At 40.1% G+C, this 16,436-nt stretch overlaps 1 protein-coding gene, 2 long non-coding RNA genes and 1 pseudogene across 5 annotated transcripts; 2 read left to right on the top strand and 2 right to left on the bottom strand.

Annotated features, from left to right (window-relative positions):
- Positions 1-657: 657 nt before the first annotated feature.
- On the top strand, positions 658-2,911 carry LOC137723767 (uncharacterized). Of its 2 annotated transcripts, XR_015963065.1 has the most exons (6): positions 658-900; positions 981-1,089; positions 1,191-1,259; positions 1,887-1,949; positions 2,630-2,699; positions 2,842-2,911. It is a non-coding gene; the product is annotated as an uncharacterized LOC137723767 (long non-coding RNA). The 2 variants fall into 2 exon arrangements; XR_011066959.2 differs by lacking the exon at positions 2,842-2,911 and having other exon boundaries at positions 660-900; positions 2,630-2,827.
- Positions 2,912-6,677: 3,766 nt separating this feature from the next.
- Positions 6,678-8,924, top strand: LOC137744116 (uncharacterized). Of its 2 annotated transcripts, XR_015963070.1 has the most exons (6): positions 6,678-6,920; positions 7,001-7,109; positions 7,211-7,279; positions 7,907-7,969; positions 8,650-8,719; positions 8,862-8,924. It is a non-coding gene; the product is annotated as an uncharacterized LOC137744116 (long non-coding RNA). The 2 variants fall into 2 exon arrangements; XR_015963068.1 differs by lacking the exon at positions 8,862-8,924 and having other exon boundaries at positions 6,679-6,920; positions 8,650-8,847.
- Positions 8,925-11,057: 2,133 nt separating this feature from the next.
- On the bottom strand, positions 11,058-12,325 carry LOC137719705 (heat shock cognate 70 kDa protein-like; annotated as a pseudogene).
- A 2,520-nt stretch (positions 12,326-14,845) lies between these two features.
- LOC137720020 (CASP-like protein 4D1) lies at positions 14,846-16,032 on the bottom strand. Its single transcript, XM_068459011.2, has 3 exons — positions 15,826-16,032; positions 15,301-15,421; positions 14,846-15,087 (listed from the first exon to the last, which is right to left on the bottom strand). Exons 1-3 carry the CDS (start codon positions 16,002-16,004, stop codon positions 14,875-14,877), a joined length of 513 nt encoding a protein of 170 aa, XP_068315112.2. The 5' UTR covers positions 16,005-16,032; the 3' UTR covers positions 14,846-14,874.
- Between the last annotated feature and the right edge of the window lie 404 nt (positions 16,033-16,436).

Genomic DNA, 16,436 nt, shown 5'->3' on the forward strand with positions numbered 1-16,436 from the left:
TAGAAATTGTCTCTTAATTTTAACTGAATTGGAGTAATGGTCCCTCAATTAAAAATCCATTACCATTGGTCTCTCAACTCATCAAAACATGCAACTATAATCCGTCAACCAAAAATCCATTACCCCCTCAACTTTAATCCAACTGGAGAATAGTCTTTCAACCTTAACTCAATTGGAGCAATGATCTCTCAACTTTAACCCAATTGTAGCAATGGTCCTTTCAACATAACTCATTTTGACAAAATTATGACGAAGTTAACGAAAATGACCATAACTTCACGTTTTGATGATTTGAGGGATCCCAATTGTAGCAATGGTTCTTCCAACATAACTCATTTTGACAAAATTTTGATGAAGTTGACGAAAATGACTATAGCTACACATTTTGATGAGTTGAAGGATTAATAGTAATAGATTTTTAATTGAGGGATCATTGCTCCAAGTTGATTAAAGTTGAGTGATCATTTGTAAAAACCCGTCCCAGGATTTACGTAAGAAAATGGGTATTTTTGTATTTTCACTAAGTTTGGGGGATACCTTCCTTTTTAAATTTGTTTTTAAACCTTAATTGGTGAGCCCAAGGGGCCCACCCCCTGTTTTATTCCCCCTGCCTGTCCCTTTTTTCTTCTTTCTTCTTTTTCTTTCTTCTTCTTTTCCTTCTTTTCTTTTGTTGTCTGCACCTTTTTCCTTTCTTTTCGAAAACTCTCTCATTCCTCTCTTCTTCTTCCCCGTGACAACACACACACACACACACACACACACCCACAGCTACACCTACTCGAGGAAATCATCACCATCATCGCCGTTGAACTGCTTCTCTCTCTCTCTCTTTCTTTCCCTTGCTCGCGGCGCCGGGAGGACACGAACACCTTCGGCGAGTTTTGGTTGTTTTCCGGTTGGGTAAGCCCTTTTTCTTCTTCTTTTCTTATGTTAGACTTTGCCTAGAGGTGGTAATTGAGTTTGGGTTCTTGATTTCCAAGGTTTTGGAGTGTTTTTGGCACGGGTGAGTGCACACCCAATTTTCCGGCGAGCACCGCCCCTTTCGAGGCAATTTCCGGCCAAACCACGGCGAGTTTGCCGGCGTGCGAGGTATCAATCTCTTCGTCTCGCTGAGTACTAGAACTTTCCTTTTTGTTTCACCCAATTTCATTGAGTATTGAAGAAGTTATACTCATTTGAATCTTACCCAGTTTCCGGCGACCTCAGTGACTTTCGAGGTGTTTTCCAGCCAAACCACGGCGAGTTAGACGTCGTGTGAGGTACCATTCTCTTCGTCTCTTCGAGAGCTACGATTTTCATTTTTGAATCACTTGATTTCGTTGAGTATTAACAAAGTTATGGACGTTCGAAGTTTGTCTAATTTCCGGCCGAATTCCGGCCTTCTTCTCCGGCGGGAAACCCAGCCCAAAAAACCACCCAGGCCTTCAGGCCGTTTCCTTCCCCCACGGGCCTTAGGCCTGTTTTGGTATTTGGCCTAAAACCCTAACCCTTTCTGTTTTTGTTTTTATTTTTGTTTCATTTTAAAAACCCAAAAGGCCTTAGGGCCTTGGTTGCAGCCCAAACCCATTACCCTTTTATTTAGGCCTTTGGGCCGTATGGTTTCTAACCTAAAACCCAACCCACCTAACACCTAACACCTAACCCAAAACCCTAGCCCAAAACCCTAAAGCCGTGACCCGTGACCCGTTGACCCGGTCAGCGGTCATCGTTGACTTTGACTTTGATCGGTTAACGGTCAACGTTGACTTTGACCGTTGACTTTTTGAGTTTTCGTGCGGGAACTCTCCTAGGCTAATTTCGACGTTCTAAACTCGTTTCCGATGTCCGTTTTTCCAAATTCAGTCGTCTGAGTAGAGTTTGACTAAATGTACCATTTATGTGCTTAGGGGCGATTATCTGTGGCATTTCCTTCTTCGCTAGATGGCGTGGCTTTTCGACGGCGAAGTACTGTGAGTGGACCCCTTCTAAAAATGCATGTTTTGATAGTATAAATGCATACATGAAAAGCATGATTTGATGATTATGTTTTATGAACGTTTTACGAGATAACATGCTTACTGAGGCTAGTTTGAATTATTACTATTTTTCCTATAACCCATGTTCTTATAGAATATCTGATGGATGACGATATGATATTTAGAACATGTTTAGAACACTTCTTTATAGTATAGATGATGGATGACTTTATACTATGAAGTTGATTTTCAATATATGTATGTTCACTGGTTTTATACTTATCTAGTGGTCCTTTCCGCTACGGGACGTAGGGATAGATCCGGTCCGTCCCGGGCGACGGTTTGGTGTTGGCATAGGGCCTGGAGTGTGTTTTCCTCTGACTGTCTGCTCAGAGACGGGGAGCCGGCAAGGGGCCTGAAGTGCATTTTCCTCTGACTGTGTGCTCAGAGACGGGGAGCCGGCATGGGGCCTGAAGTGTTATATTGGACATTCACTAGTGATTATTGTTTTATGCGAACGATGATTTGAGACATTGCACGACATGCTAGGTTTCGGAAAACCTATGTTTATCATTATATATGTGTTTCATAAAACCTGGGGGTTAGTATGTTGATAACTGTTTTATTATATATATCAAATTGGTCCACTCATGTTTGTTTCGCGCCCCCTTCAGGACTTAGAATCGAGGCATACAATCCCGACGTCCAGGCACTTCCGCATCGGCATCTTCGAGTCCTCTCGGTGTAGGACCCACTCCTTGGTTTCATTCAATTTTATATTATTTTCTTTAGTGTTCTAGATTAGAGGTGTGCTCTGAACACGGTCCTTATTTGCATATTCATTATTCTTTTATATTTATAAACCTTATTTATCCCTTGTTTTCAGCATTTGCACTCAATAAATGGCTTTCGTCACCCTCGGGTGTCGGCCAGCACGTGCCTACCTTGGTATTTGGGGAATATCAGGGTCGAGGCGTGTCAGATTGGTATCAGATCGTGGTTTTGTTCAGAGCATACTTAGGACTTTCTGTTATTGTAGTAGTGTGTCTGTCATGACATCATTTGGATGTCATGACTTCCGGATTTGGTGTCATTCGGCGAAGTTGTGCAAACCTTTCTTTGTTTGAATTTTCACCTTCTGGTTGAAATACAGGAATTCGTGTCGAGATTGTGCCTTAATAGTGATGAAGTGGATTGTTGGATGACTTTCGACATCGGATCGATACTCTACATCGTGCATTCCCTGGGAATTTCGGACATAATTGGATTTACCTAGGAGCGTTGGGAAATGGAAAAACCCTAAGTGAGTTGAATTTGGAAGATATGAAGCGGTTTTGTACTCTACGACGTGCATTCTCAGGGAATGGCGGGCACAGTGAGTGTTAGTTGGAAGCGACGTATTCTAGAAATCTTAGTTTAAGGGAGTCTGGTCGAGATCAGCTGTAGATACGAAATGGCGATGCCACTCTGCGACATGCGTTCCCTAGGAATTGCGGGCAGAGTCGGCTCTACATCGAAATCTCGAGAAGCGGAAAAATCTTGATGGTACGAGCTGGTTGAGATCAACTAGATCCCTGAAACGATGACATCACTCTGCGACATGCGTTCCCTAGGAATGGCGGGCAGAGTCATATTGCAGTGGTAACTACTTGAAATATTCGAAGTGTGTTTGAGAAAGCAAGATAGTGCTAGTGGTGACGACGATTAGTAAGTGGTAGTTGGCGGGAGCAAATCAATGTTCTCAGACTCATTACCACTAAAGAAACTCGTGTGAATCGGTAGAATGAATCTTCGATGATTGTTCTATCAGTAACCTCCTTGCTTACCTCAACGGCGAAGTCAAGTTCCTTAACCTTTGATCGTTAGCTCTACACCAAATTCTTCGGGCTTTGACTTCATTTAAATTAGATAATTTCTTAAGTGACTCTTCGGTAACAGACGCTATTCCCACCAATTTTCCAAAAGGAGTTGCAATTCTTTTTGTTGTTGTAGTTGGTTTTGGTTGATGAAGATCCATACTTGTTTGGATAAACAAACTTCTTGAACTTCACCTGGATTTGGCACTAGACGGTAAGTCCTAGCACCTTGTCCACATACTTTCGGTGGAGGTGAACTTAGCCTTTTGCTTGTAAACCAACTGACCAGTGCTCTTATCCACTAACTGTTCAGCCTTGTAACTTTTCAGTGTAATGGCATGAGACTACCATATTCATCATTGTACGAAGATCGAGCTTTACTTTGAACTTCTCTGGACTCGTTGAACTTTGGTTTGCTCAAGGGCATCACTTTAAGTTAGCCAATCGTGTCACTGCATGCTTATGCAGACTGCTTTGTATCTTTCTTCTTCGTCATTCTGTTGGTTCAGAGGTTTTATGTTTAATTTTTGAACTTTGAAACAGCTTTCACAAAGTATTGTGAATTTCGAAATGTCTTTGGCCTCGTCTAATTTTATTAACAGTTCTTGACTATTCTTGAGCTTATACCTATTTCCTTTTGGGCTAAGGAACCAGTCAACCTTACCGTGTTGATTAACCAAATAATCATAAACAGTGATTTCTATTTCTGCATCTTTACCTTCCTTCGCTTGTTTGTTCTTGGCATGATTTCTCACTCATCCAGATATCTTGTACTTTAGTTTTAATAAACTTGTTGTGATCCTCAAATTCTTGAGTGCTCTTTTAGCCTGCTCTACATGGTTTCTCGCTCAATCAGTGAAGAATTCACGATCGATTAATTCGGCGGAAGTATGCGCCCAATTCTTATCTTTTCAGACAGAAAGGTTGGGAGCATAATCTTTTCACAAGCTTACCCTACTTACCAGAAAGAGTTCCACGTGGGTGTGAGGTTGGAGTCATCTTGTGGTAGGAGGTTGGTGAAGATTGTGGTGCAGGTGAGCAGCAGATTGCATCATTATCTTCACGCTGAATTGAATGGTCACCACTCATTATCTTACTACAATTCATAACCATCATATCGTACCTTGGTAGACCTTTTCGATGAAGTGATGTGTTCGCCTCAACGCAGCTTTCCATTACTTGGCACTAAGATCCTTCGGTTTGTGAGCACGTGAGCGTGATGTTTGTGCGATCTTTTAGTAAGAGTTGGATGAAGGTTTGAGTACAGGAGGTCAGCGGATTGTATAATCATCTTACTATAATTCATAGGCATCACATCGGTTCTTTTCCAATGTTATGTGCCGTCTCAACTCATCTTTTCACTATCTCACTCCAAGACTCTTTTGTTGTGAGTACGTGGCGATTGAAACACTTCTAGCAGATCTGTTTAGTGCACTCTGGGTTGGCACCCTAGCGCGGTCGAGGTGAGAATCGGAAAATCTTTACACTTCTCTTGAAAGGTGTGTACTCTCTTTTGTTTTTAGGTTGATCACTTGAGAGTCATTCTTTTTATCAACTTTAACCTTGTTTTACTAGAAATCTGCAACTAAGCAAAATTGGAAAGGTGGTTTGAGCACTACAATGATTTCCAAGAGATACTGCTTGTTGAGGAATACGACTTTTCGTTTCTGCTTGCTTGGCTCGAGCTTTGGAGTCTACTATTAACATGATACCCACTTCCCTTGAATCCCAAGGTACAGTTTTCAAATGGGTTATTTGTTGGCAAAACACTGGAGTAGTTGGTCACGTTTGGAAGAATTGAGGAGGATAAGATGCTTGATACTGGATAGAGTTTTATGACGACACTTTCTATCTTGTTCGATTTGAGTACACCATTTTTGTGACATGGTACGAGAGTTTTCTACTGGCAATACTGGTTAGCTGAGGAGTATTGTGAACTGGTATTCGAAAGATGGAATTTACGACGCGTGAAATTGTGCACCCTCAACATATTATTGCTTGCTTATCGAGACAACAAATGTGTGATCGATATCACGGGCGGCCGACTGTGGTATTGAAAACTTATTCGTTGGATTCGTTGAGCAAGTGGGCAGGAAGATTCGTCTTCAGCAGTTGGTACGGATTTGCTATTGTTAGGACTTGACCTAGAGACGCATCTTTTCTCGGAGTACGTGACGTTCGTATGCTTAGGCGAGACCCACTCTTTTTTTTTCAGCTTTGAGTTTCAGTTTTGATTTTTAGTATAAGTATTTTAACTTCCTTTTCTTTAATTATTTGTTTTCGACGTTACAAATGTTTTGGGGGAAGTATTTACGTTTTCAGTTTTAAGTTAAGCGCGAGTTTTCGACCTATATGTTAGTACATATCTATTTTGACTATTTTGACGCTATAGTATTTTGCGTACTTATTTTTGAACTTAAGTCTATATATGTTTTTAACTTTATATCATATTAAAGTATGTTTCTACTTTTACACTGATGGGGAAGAAAGTAAGAGCTTGGAGGCATGATAGAGGATTTGGCAACCCGCTCGCGACAGTGTGGCATATTCTCTTTGATGCACCCACTCTGACTTGAATTCTCTTTATACATATATTCTTCTTCCTATTTTCGAGCATTTTGGTTTAAGTTGTGATTTTAAATTTCGGGACGAAATTCTTTTAAGGGGGGTAGATTGTAAAAACCCGTCCCGGGATTTACGTAAGAAAATGGGTATTTTTGTATTTTCACTAAGTTTGGGGGATACCTTCATTTTTAAATTTGTTTTTAAACCTTAATTGGTGAGCCCAAGGGGCCCACCCCCTGTTTTATTCCCCCTGCCGTGTCCCTTTTTTCTTCTTTCTTCTTTTTCTTTCTTCTTCTTTTCCTTCTTTTCTTTTGTTGTCTGCACCTTTTTCCTTTCTTTTCGAAAACTCTCTCATTCCTCTCTTCTTCTTCCCCGTGACAACACACACACACACACACACACACACCCACAGCTACACCTACTCGAGGAAATCATCACCATCATCGCCGTTGAACTGCTTCTCTCTCTCTCTCTTTCTTTCCCTTGCTCGCGGCGCCGGGAGGACACGAACACCTTCGGCGAGTTTTGGTTGTTTTCCGGTTGGGTAAGCCCTTTTTCTTCTTCTTTTCTTATGTTAGACTTTGCCTAGAGGTGGTAATTGAGTTTGGGTTCTTGATTTCCAAGGTTTTGGAGTGTTTTTGGCACGGGTGAGTGCACACCCAATTTTCCGGCGAGCACCGCCCCTTTCGAGGCAATTTCCGGCCAAACCACGGCGAGTTTGCCGGCGTGCGAGGTATCAATCTCTTCGTCTCGCTGAGTACTAGAACTTTCCTTTTTGTTTCACCCAATTTCATTGAGTATTGAAGAAGTTATACTCATTTGAATCTTACCCAGTTTCCGGCGACCTCAGTGACTTTCGAGGTGTTTTCCAGCCAAACCACGGCGAGTTAGACGTCGTGTGAGGTACCATTCTCTTCGTCTCTTCGAGAGCTACGATTTTCATTTTTGAATCACTTGATTTCGTTGAGTATTAACAAAGTTATGGACGTTCGAAGTTTGTCTAATTTCCGGCCGAATTCCGGCCTTCTTCTCCGGCGGGAAACCCAGCCCAAAAAACCACCCAGGCCTTCAGGCCGTTTCCTTCCCCCACGGGCCTTAGGCCTGTTTTGGTATTTGGCCTAAAACCCTAACCCTTTCTGTTTTTGTTTTTATTTTTGTTTCATTTTAAAAACCCAAAAGGCCTTAGGGCCTTGGTTGCAGCCCAAACCCATTACCCTTTTATTTAGGCCTTTGGGCCGTATGGTTTCTAACCTAAAACCCAACCCACCTAACACCTAACACCTAACCCAAAACCCTAGCCCAAAACCCTAAAGCCGTGACCCGTGACCCGTTGACCCGGTCAGCGGTCATCGTTGACTTTGACTTTGATCGGTTAACGGTCAACGTTGACTTTGACCGTTGACTTTTTGAGTTTTCGTGCGGGAACTCTCCTAGGCTAATTTCGACGTTCTAAACTCGTTTCCGATGTCCGTTTTTCCAAATTCAGTCGTCTGAGTAGAGTTTGACTAAATGTACCATTTATGTGCTTAGGGGCGATTATCTGTGGCATTTCCTTCTTCGCTAGATGGCGTGGCTTTTCGACGGCGAAGTACTGTGAGTGGACCCCTTCTAAAAATGCATGTTTTGATAGTATAAATGCATACATGAAAAGCATGATTTGATGATTATGTTTTATGAACGTTTTACGAGATAACATGCTTACTGAGGCTAGTTTGAATTATTACTATTTTTCCTATAACCCATGTTCTTATAGAATATCTGATGGATGACGATATGATATTTAGAACATGTTTAGAACACTTCTTTATAGTATAGATGATGGATGACTTTATACTATGAAGTTGATTTTCAATATATGTATGTTCACTGGTTTTATACTTATCTAGTGGTCCTTTCCGCTACGGGACGTAGGGATAGATCCGGTCCGTCCCGGGCGACGGTTTGGTGTTGGCATAGGGCCTGGAGTGTGTTTTCCTCTGACTGTCTGCTCAGAGACGGGGAGCCGGCAAGGGGCCTGAAGTGCATTTTCCTCTGACTGTGTGCTCAGAGACGGGGAGCCGGCATGGGGCCTGAAGTGTTATATTGGACATTCACTAGTGATTATTGTTTTATGCGAACGATGATTTGAGACATTGCACGACATGCTAGGTTTCGGAAAACCTATGTTTATCATTATATATGTGTTTCATAAAACCTGGGGGTTAGTATGTTGATAACTGTTTTATTATATATATCAAATTGGTCCACTCATGTTTGTTTTGCGCCCCCTTCAGGACTTAGAATCGAGGCATACAATCCCGACGTCCAGGCACTTCCGCATCGGCATCTTCGAGTCCTCTCGGTGTAGGACCCACTCCTTGGTTTCATTCAATTTTATATTATTTTCTTTAGTGTTCTAGATTAGAGGTGTGCTCTGAACACGGTCCTTATTTGCATATTCATTATTCTTTTATATTTATAAACCTTATTTATCCCTTGTTTTCAGCATTTGCACTCAATAAATGGCTTTCGTCACCCTCGGGTGTCGGCCAGCACGTGCCTACCTTGGTATTTGGGGAATATCAGGGTCGAGGCGTGTCATCATTGCTACAATTTACTCATTATTTTATTATTCTTATACTTTCTGTTATTGTTCCAACGACTCTATCATAACGGAATAACAGAGAGATTGGATGAGATCACCAGAGCATGAGTGAGAAGCTCGACCATAGAAAATACGCTTCCCCTGTAATCCAATGTCTATTCATCATATCTGTGCAACCCATGATTCGGGTGAGGGTATCAGGACTTGAGCAAAACATAAAAATATAACAAACCCAGATTAGTACAAGATATTTCAGTCCGAAGAAATTAGAAATGAACGTTTCTTACAGCAGTCAAATGAACGTTTCTTCTGTCACAGTTGAATGTAATCACCTTCTTTTGGCCGGTGGACATGTCCTCCGCAGAGACACTCAGGATACCATTTTCATCAATATCAAAGCAAAGTTTGAATTTAGCAGCTCTGGCAGGAGCAGGAGGAATGTCATGGATGCGAAATCCACCCAAAAAGTTATTAAGGTTGATGAACTCTCGCCCTCATAAATTGAAAATCTGGCCACAGCTTGGTTGTCAACCAAAGTAAACAAAGTAGCGTTACAACTAGCATGAAATGTTTGTCGTCAGAACCGCTTTCCCACCTTGTCTGAGTTGTCTCCACCCCAAGTAATAGAGGGATGACATCCAAGAGTGCCAAGTCTTGAAGCTTCCCATTTTCATTATTCTCACTCAAGATGGTGGCTTGAACAGCTGAACCATATGCCACAGCTTCATCTGGATAAATGCCCTTGCACAGCTCCTTCCCCTCCAACAATGTCAATGTCAGTCTCCAGCATATATCAAAGCCTCCTCTTTGCCTTCTCACATGCATTTTCCACGAATGTCGACTTTATGTTTCCTTTTGTTTGTTCAGCACAATTATTCACTATTTTCTTATCAAAGCCTTCACATCGGAGATGAGTATATCTCCAGCAGTGACCTTTACTTCACAAAAGCTATACGCTATGGTTAGTAGTGAAACGGCCAAAGTACCACAACCCAATTCAAATATCATCACATTTCTTTTCCTATATATACCAGCCAGACTTCTTGCCAAGTCCATAAGCAATCGCTGCAGCAGTCGGCTCATTGATGATTACGCATTACATTTAGGCCAGCAGAGGCACCTGCCTTTTTTGTAGCCTGTCGCTGTTATAACTGAGTTTTTCAAAGTTGAACCAAGGTAGGCCTCAGCAATATCCTGCATTTTTACAAGAACCGTAGATAAATTTTCTTCAGCAACAAATTGTTTCTCTACACCGTTGTGGTTGACAACAGCTATTGGCTTATCAGAAGGAGACCTTGAATTGCCAATGCTTCATATCATTTTGAACACATTCATCCCTGAAACTCGTACTAATTAACTTTTTCGCATCTGAAGAGTATTGATGGAAGATTTGAAAAAAAAGACCGATAAGGAAATGTAACAAGGAAATGGTGTTGTAACTTGTAACTATTCCGAATTCTGTCACTATACACCTTTCAGTCACTCTAGCACAGTGGCTAAAGTGTATTACACCTTTTCTAATTGTGCACAAGTGTCATTACCGAAAACTATGCATCTCTCTCTCGCTCTCTCTCTGAATCATGTTCATCCTCCACAAAGCCGTTCCTCCAATCAATCCCTTACACTCAGCCGTCAATGTCACCTTAGATTTGAGCCACGCCAAGGGGTTCCTCTGCACACTGGCCAAGGGCATTGCCATGGCTCAGAAGAATTACAACATGGAGTTTGAATTACAACATATTAAAAAAGAGTAATGCAGATCTTATAAAGGAACGAGCATTTTCATGAGTTGGAGCAAACAGGACAGAAAGAACAATTTTATCTCTGTCAAAATAACCAGCATATCATATCAATGTCATAAAGCACGACCAGCTAGCAAACATTTTCCTATCAACGGCCTCCTTCCCCCAATTTTGATTCAGCTCAAAGCAATACAACCTGCGGATGATGGAGGCTTCGGCTCACCTGGCATTAGTAACTTTCAAATTGGTTAGAAACTATCTGATACTTCCGCCCTAGTATAACACAAGTTATCATTTCTTACCTCAGCTTCTCAATTCCTTCAAAAGTTCTTCTGTCACTATTGATTGTAATCCCTTAGTTTCTTTTTTGGCCAGTGGGCGTGTCCAAAGCAGAAACAGCCAGGACACCATTTGCATCAATTTCAAAGCAAACGTCAAGTTTAGGAACATCCTTGGGGGCTGGAGGAATGTCATGGAGTTTAAATTCATCCAAGTAGTTATTATCAAAGTTGTTTTGCTCTCGCCCTCATAAATGGGGAAGGTGATGGTACGTTGGTTATCACAGATAGTAACTAAAGTCGTCTTCTTCTCCATGGGAACTCTCGTGCTTCTTGGAATAACAACTCCCATGACATGTTTTCCTAAAGTCTCCACCCCAAATGTTAAAGGGGTGGCATCCAATAGAGTGAAGTCTTGAAGCTTCCCAGTTCCATTCCCACACAAGACAGCGGCAAGAACACCGGCACCATAGGCCACCGCTTCATCTGGATTGATGCCCTTGCAAAGCTCCTTTCCCTTGAAAACCTCCTGTAAAAGCTGCTGCATTTGGGAATTCTAGAAGAGCCACCAGAAACAACAACGTCATGGACACTGGTTATGTCCATTTTAGCATCCCTCAAACACTTCTCCACAGGATCTGTACTCTTCAAGATATCCATGTTCAGTCGTTAAAATTTGGCACGGGTGATATTTATATAGAAATCCGTAGCTTGATACAAACAATCAATTTCATCTTCTACAAAAGACGTAAATGAGTCTCCTCTTTGCCTTCTCACAAGAATTTTTTAACCTCTCAAGTGCTCTCGAGTTTCCACTGATGCCAAACCATGTTTCCTCGTAAACTCCTCAACAGAGTAAATCACCATTATATTATCAATGTCTTCACCTCCAAGGGTGAGTGTCTTCAGCGGTGGCCTTCACTTCAAACACCCCATTCCCTATAGGAAGTAGAGACATATCTAAAGTACCACCACCCCAATCAAATATCATGACGTTTCTCTTGCTATACCAGCCGGCCTTCTTGTCATGTCCAAACAGTTGGTTCTTTGATGATCGGATGACATTTAGGCCAACCGTGGTATCAGCATCTTTTGTAGCCTGACGCTGCGAGTCAGTGAAGTAAGCAGAAACTTTGATCACAGCATTCTTCACATTTGAGTCGAGACCTCAGCAATCTCCCGCATCTTTCCCATAACCATGGATGATATTTCTTCAGGAAGAAACTGTTTCTTGTTGACCTTCATGTGTAACCACAAACATGAGCTTCTCAGCAGGACCTTCAGTGACCTTGAATGGCCACAGCTTCATATAATTCTGAACAGAAGGATCACTATATATCCGTTCTATTAAATATTTTGTATCTGAAAATTGATGCGGAATTAGAAAACACATATCATAGGTCCTATGTTAGGGCAGCATAAACTCGTCATCATATCAAATACTGTATGCTACCGAAAAACGATGAGATAGGTTACACATTCTATATTGAAAAAAATGTAATTGTCTATACTTTCCTCCCCAGTATTTGAACAAGACGGAGTAGAGCACGAGCTGCAGGACTAAGAAGTTATGCGTGTGCAGCATAAACATCTAATAAAATGCTACGTCGCTTCCATCTAACCTACTGAGCTTATTATAATTGGCCTCTAGTTTTGTCTGCAATTACAACCGTTGCACCCGCGTGTCTGCAATTAATAAATTAAAACTGATTAGTTTTGTCTATGAAATTAAGAAGGGATATGATCTCCGCATACTTCTTCATTTTTTTTAGCTATTAAATTGAACAAATTTAAAGAGAATCAACGTTCAGAATTAAGAGAGGTGTGCAGAATGTGAAGAATAATGTGCAAAAATGGCTTCCCGTTAAGAATAATGTATGCATGATATTATAAGTTGCTCATCATGAAAGATAAAGGTGATTGAATAAAAGAGTACTCCAAACATACCGATAAGGAACTACATGATAACAGCGCATCGTCCAAGTTCCCTGAACCTCTCTGTGAATGTTGAGCTTGTATACTTCCTGAGTAATGGTGGCTAGGAGCACGAAGGACGTAACCAGTATGACAAGGGTCAGGACCCTGAATACAAGAGTAATAATCCGGGCAGTTTTGGAGGAAAGCATTAATGTTCCCATCGTTGCTCCCTCAGCACCATCAAGGTCTCTGTGCCTGCGTGCCGGGTCCTGGCCTTTGGAACCAAAGTTTGTTCCGATTTCTTGGCCATAGATGAAATACACTTTTAATTTTTAGAAACAAGACAGATTGATTAGGCCCCTGTGTCTGCATTGCAATCGTTTCTGTTTTAAAAGAAATCATGGGTTTAATTTGTTCCCCAATATAGCATAAAGAATTAGGAGCTGCTACTCATCTACCATATTAGCGGACCCAAGACTTTCAACTTTTTTTTTTCTTCTTTGTGTTTATATAAGGGTAGTGATTTTTAGGCTCTTGTTTTTTTTTTTTTTTTTTTTTTTTTTTTTTTTTTTCCTGCACTCGTATTCTCTTTCTTTTGTCTTTTAATTCTCATTTATTTAGAAGTGCACACAGAGAAAATAGAATTAGTCGAAAATCACTTCCCTTTTGTATAACACAGAGAGTGCACAACAATTTTTTTTTTAAAGTGCCAATAAAATATCCATTTAGATTAATTCAAAATTAGAAATAATACAAAAGAATGTCAAAGTTCTTCGGTCCTTGTCTTTTGGATTAAGTTAATTGGTGACTTACAAATTAATAAAAGGTAATGTTAGAGTGATTAAATTTTTAAATTATATTTTGTAAACCAAATAATAGGGGGGCCAAAATTTTAAACAAAATGTTAAGGAGACCAAATTTTTAAACCATTTGGTTTCCTCAGCATTACCCTTATATGACAGTGTTGGTTAATGTTTTTATTTCATGCTGATAACATATCATTTGGTTTACAAATTTAAATCTCTAGTATTATCCATTAATAAATATAGTAGTACCACAAAATAAAGATATATATATAACTTACCAATCCTCACATTTAGTTACTCACACTTAATAACTATTAGTTACTCACACTTAACATTTTTCATTAACCTTACCCGCTAACCATATTTCCATTTATGATATTTCATCTCCCTCTTCTCGATTTCAGTTTTCACTCAGTTGCATCTTTTCTCTCACACTCTCTCTCTTTCTCTTGGTCGTTCCGCCACCAACACTCGACTCACCACCTCTCTCCTCTCCTTTCACTCACCTCTCTCTCGACTCTCCTTTCAGCCACATGGTAATGCTTTATGCAGGTTCTCTCATGCCTTCCAGTTCCCAATTGTTCTAACAATTTAAAAAGTAAGTCATATTCTATTCCCTTAAAGAGTTGGAATTTGTGGTGCAACTGCTGCAGACTGGGGATTTGGAGGAAGCTTAAGGACTAAGGGTATCTTGTTTTTGAATTAGGGCTCGAATTAGGGATTTACAAATTGGGGATTTGGGGATCTATCTTTGTTTTGCTTTGATTTGGGATCCCAAAACGTACCGAAATACCGAAAATTTTTCGGGAATATACCGATATTTCGGCTCGGTTTTGGTTTTTAGAATCTTGTTCTGAAAGAAGTCAGTTTGGGAATCAATTTGTGCTTTTCGGTTCGGGATCCTGTCCCGAACCACCTATCCCTTCAAATTTTTCATGTGATGAAAGCTAACTCTTTGAGAAACTAACATCACTTTTAATTAATTAGCTGGATCATGATTTACACATACAAGTGGGAGAACATAAAATAAAAGGCAAGACTTAAAAATAGCAAATTTATAACCATACTATAATTAATTATAATGTTATAATTTTGATTATATATTAAATTATTAAATTATACGGTTTGTAATATTGGACAGCTGTTGATGATGGTGCTGCAAAATCTAATTCTAGTAAACCTTCTTCGGGAGTGCATAGGAAGAGAGGATGGATAACATGAAAGTGCAGACGAAGGCAAGCAAGACAAGTCCATCTGCTGCATGTGACCTTTTGATATATTTGTCGTAAGCGTCAATACCTACTAACTCGCTCCAGTCTTTCTGTACTTGTGCGGTCATAACAAATCCTGCAACAGCTCCAGTCGCTACTACATTTGATATAACCTGCACAAGTTAGTTTGATTTATTTTTTATCACATTCAAAGAGCTTCCATTCACTATTAGTAGCAGCAATTAATGATTTATATACAAGGACAGAACAATTTCAAAAGGTTGAACAAATTAATACTTTTTATACGAAAGTATAAAAAATTTGATCGTCAAGGGCGCCAATACAACTAAATTGGAATTTCCGTGCGCGTTTTCCGTTATATGTACCTTGTCACCGTAGAAGTCCAGTAAGATGCTCCTATGATTTTCTCTTCTCATGCGGATAACTGTAACTGCTGTTTGGAAGAGTGAATATGCAATTCCAATAACAATTGCTGCAGCCATGTATCTGCAATTAATCACAGAACAAATGAGAAGAAAAAGTACGATTAGTTTGAAAACTAAATACTAATATAAAGAGAGAGAAATTTACAGAAGTTGTCAAAGACTCAAAATGGGATTTTCAATAGTAGTTACTAATCCCTGTCCTTTTCAGAAGGGCTAAAAGGGCTTTCTGATAACGTAAACCGGTTTTGACAATTTGGGAGAAAAAAATTTAAAAGTGGTTATCAATAGCAAGCATTTTCCAGTGTTTTATGGGAAAACAACTATCTTCAAAAAACACTTTCAACGAAAACGCCTATGAACAGAATTGCTTCCTACAAAAACATTCTCAAACTGGCCCTAAAATATACCAACTTGTATCATACATTGGACTATGAACTAAATTAATTAATAGAAATGCATGCATACCGGTATGGCACGAAATCATAAAAGTGTACTTTGTGATCTCGATCTCCAGACAAAACATTGGAGAGGAGGATGGCGAGTGACACAACTAGAAAAATGGAGGTGAGGACCCTCAGCCCAAGAATGACAAACTGGGAAGCTCTGACAGAAAGGAGTGCTGGCGCTGGTGTTTGTGATTCCATCTTTAATTTGCTACTAAAGCAAGCACAACTATAATTAGTAAAGTAATTTAATTAGTATCTTAGTTAATCTCTACCGGTGCTGGCCTTTTATAGTCAGCTACTTAACAACTCAAGCCTGCATGCCCATATTGTCCTTTTCATTTCGTCAATGTCAAAGTAAATCAAAATAATATTTGGTTTTGTTTCTTTTTTTTCGGCATTACCGTATTGATTCACCTGAGTTTCATGGTAGCTAGCGTCGGACAAAAGTAAAATGACAGCAGAAAAGATAGAACTGTAATCTTCCTGCGTCATTAGTTTAATTAACCTTCTTGTGGGGGTGACTCGAACAAAGTTTTGCCATCTGTTGTGGATGTGGACTGCCTAGTATTTTAACATAACTTGTTGAATATTTACAGTATTTCTGGTAAATTATCACATGGTGGCAGCTAC

The sequence above is a fragment of the Pyrus communis genome, chromosome 1 (genome assembly GCF_041283825.1).
Source record: "Pyrus communis isolate YQ-2024b chromosome 1, ASM4128382v1, whole genome shotgun sequence".
In the NCBI taxonomy this organism is placed as follows: Eukaryota; Viridiplantae; Streptophyta; class Magnoliopsida; order Rosales; family Rosaceae; genus Pyrus; species Pyrus communis.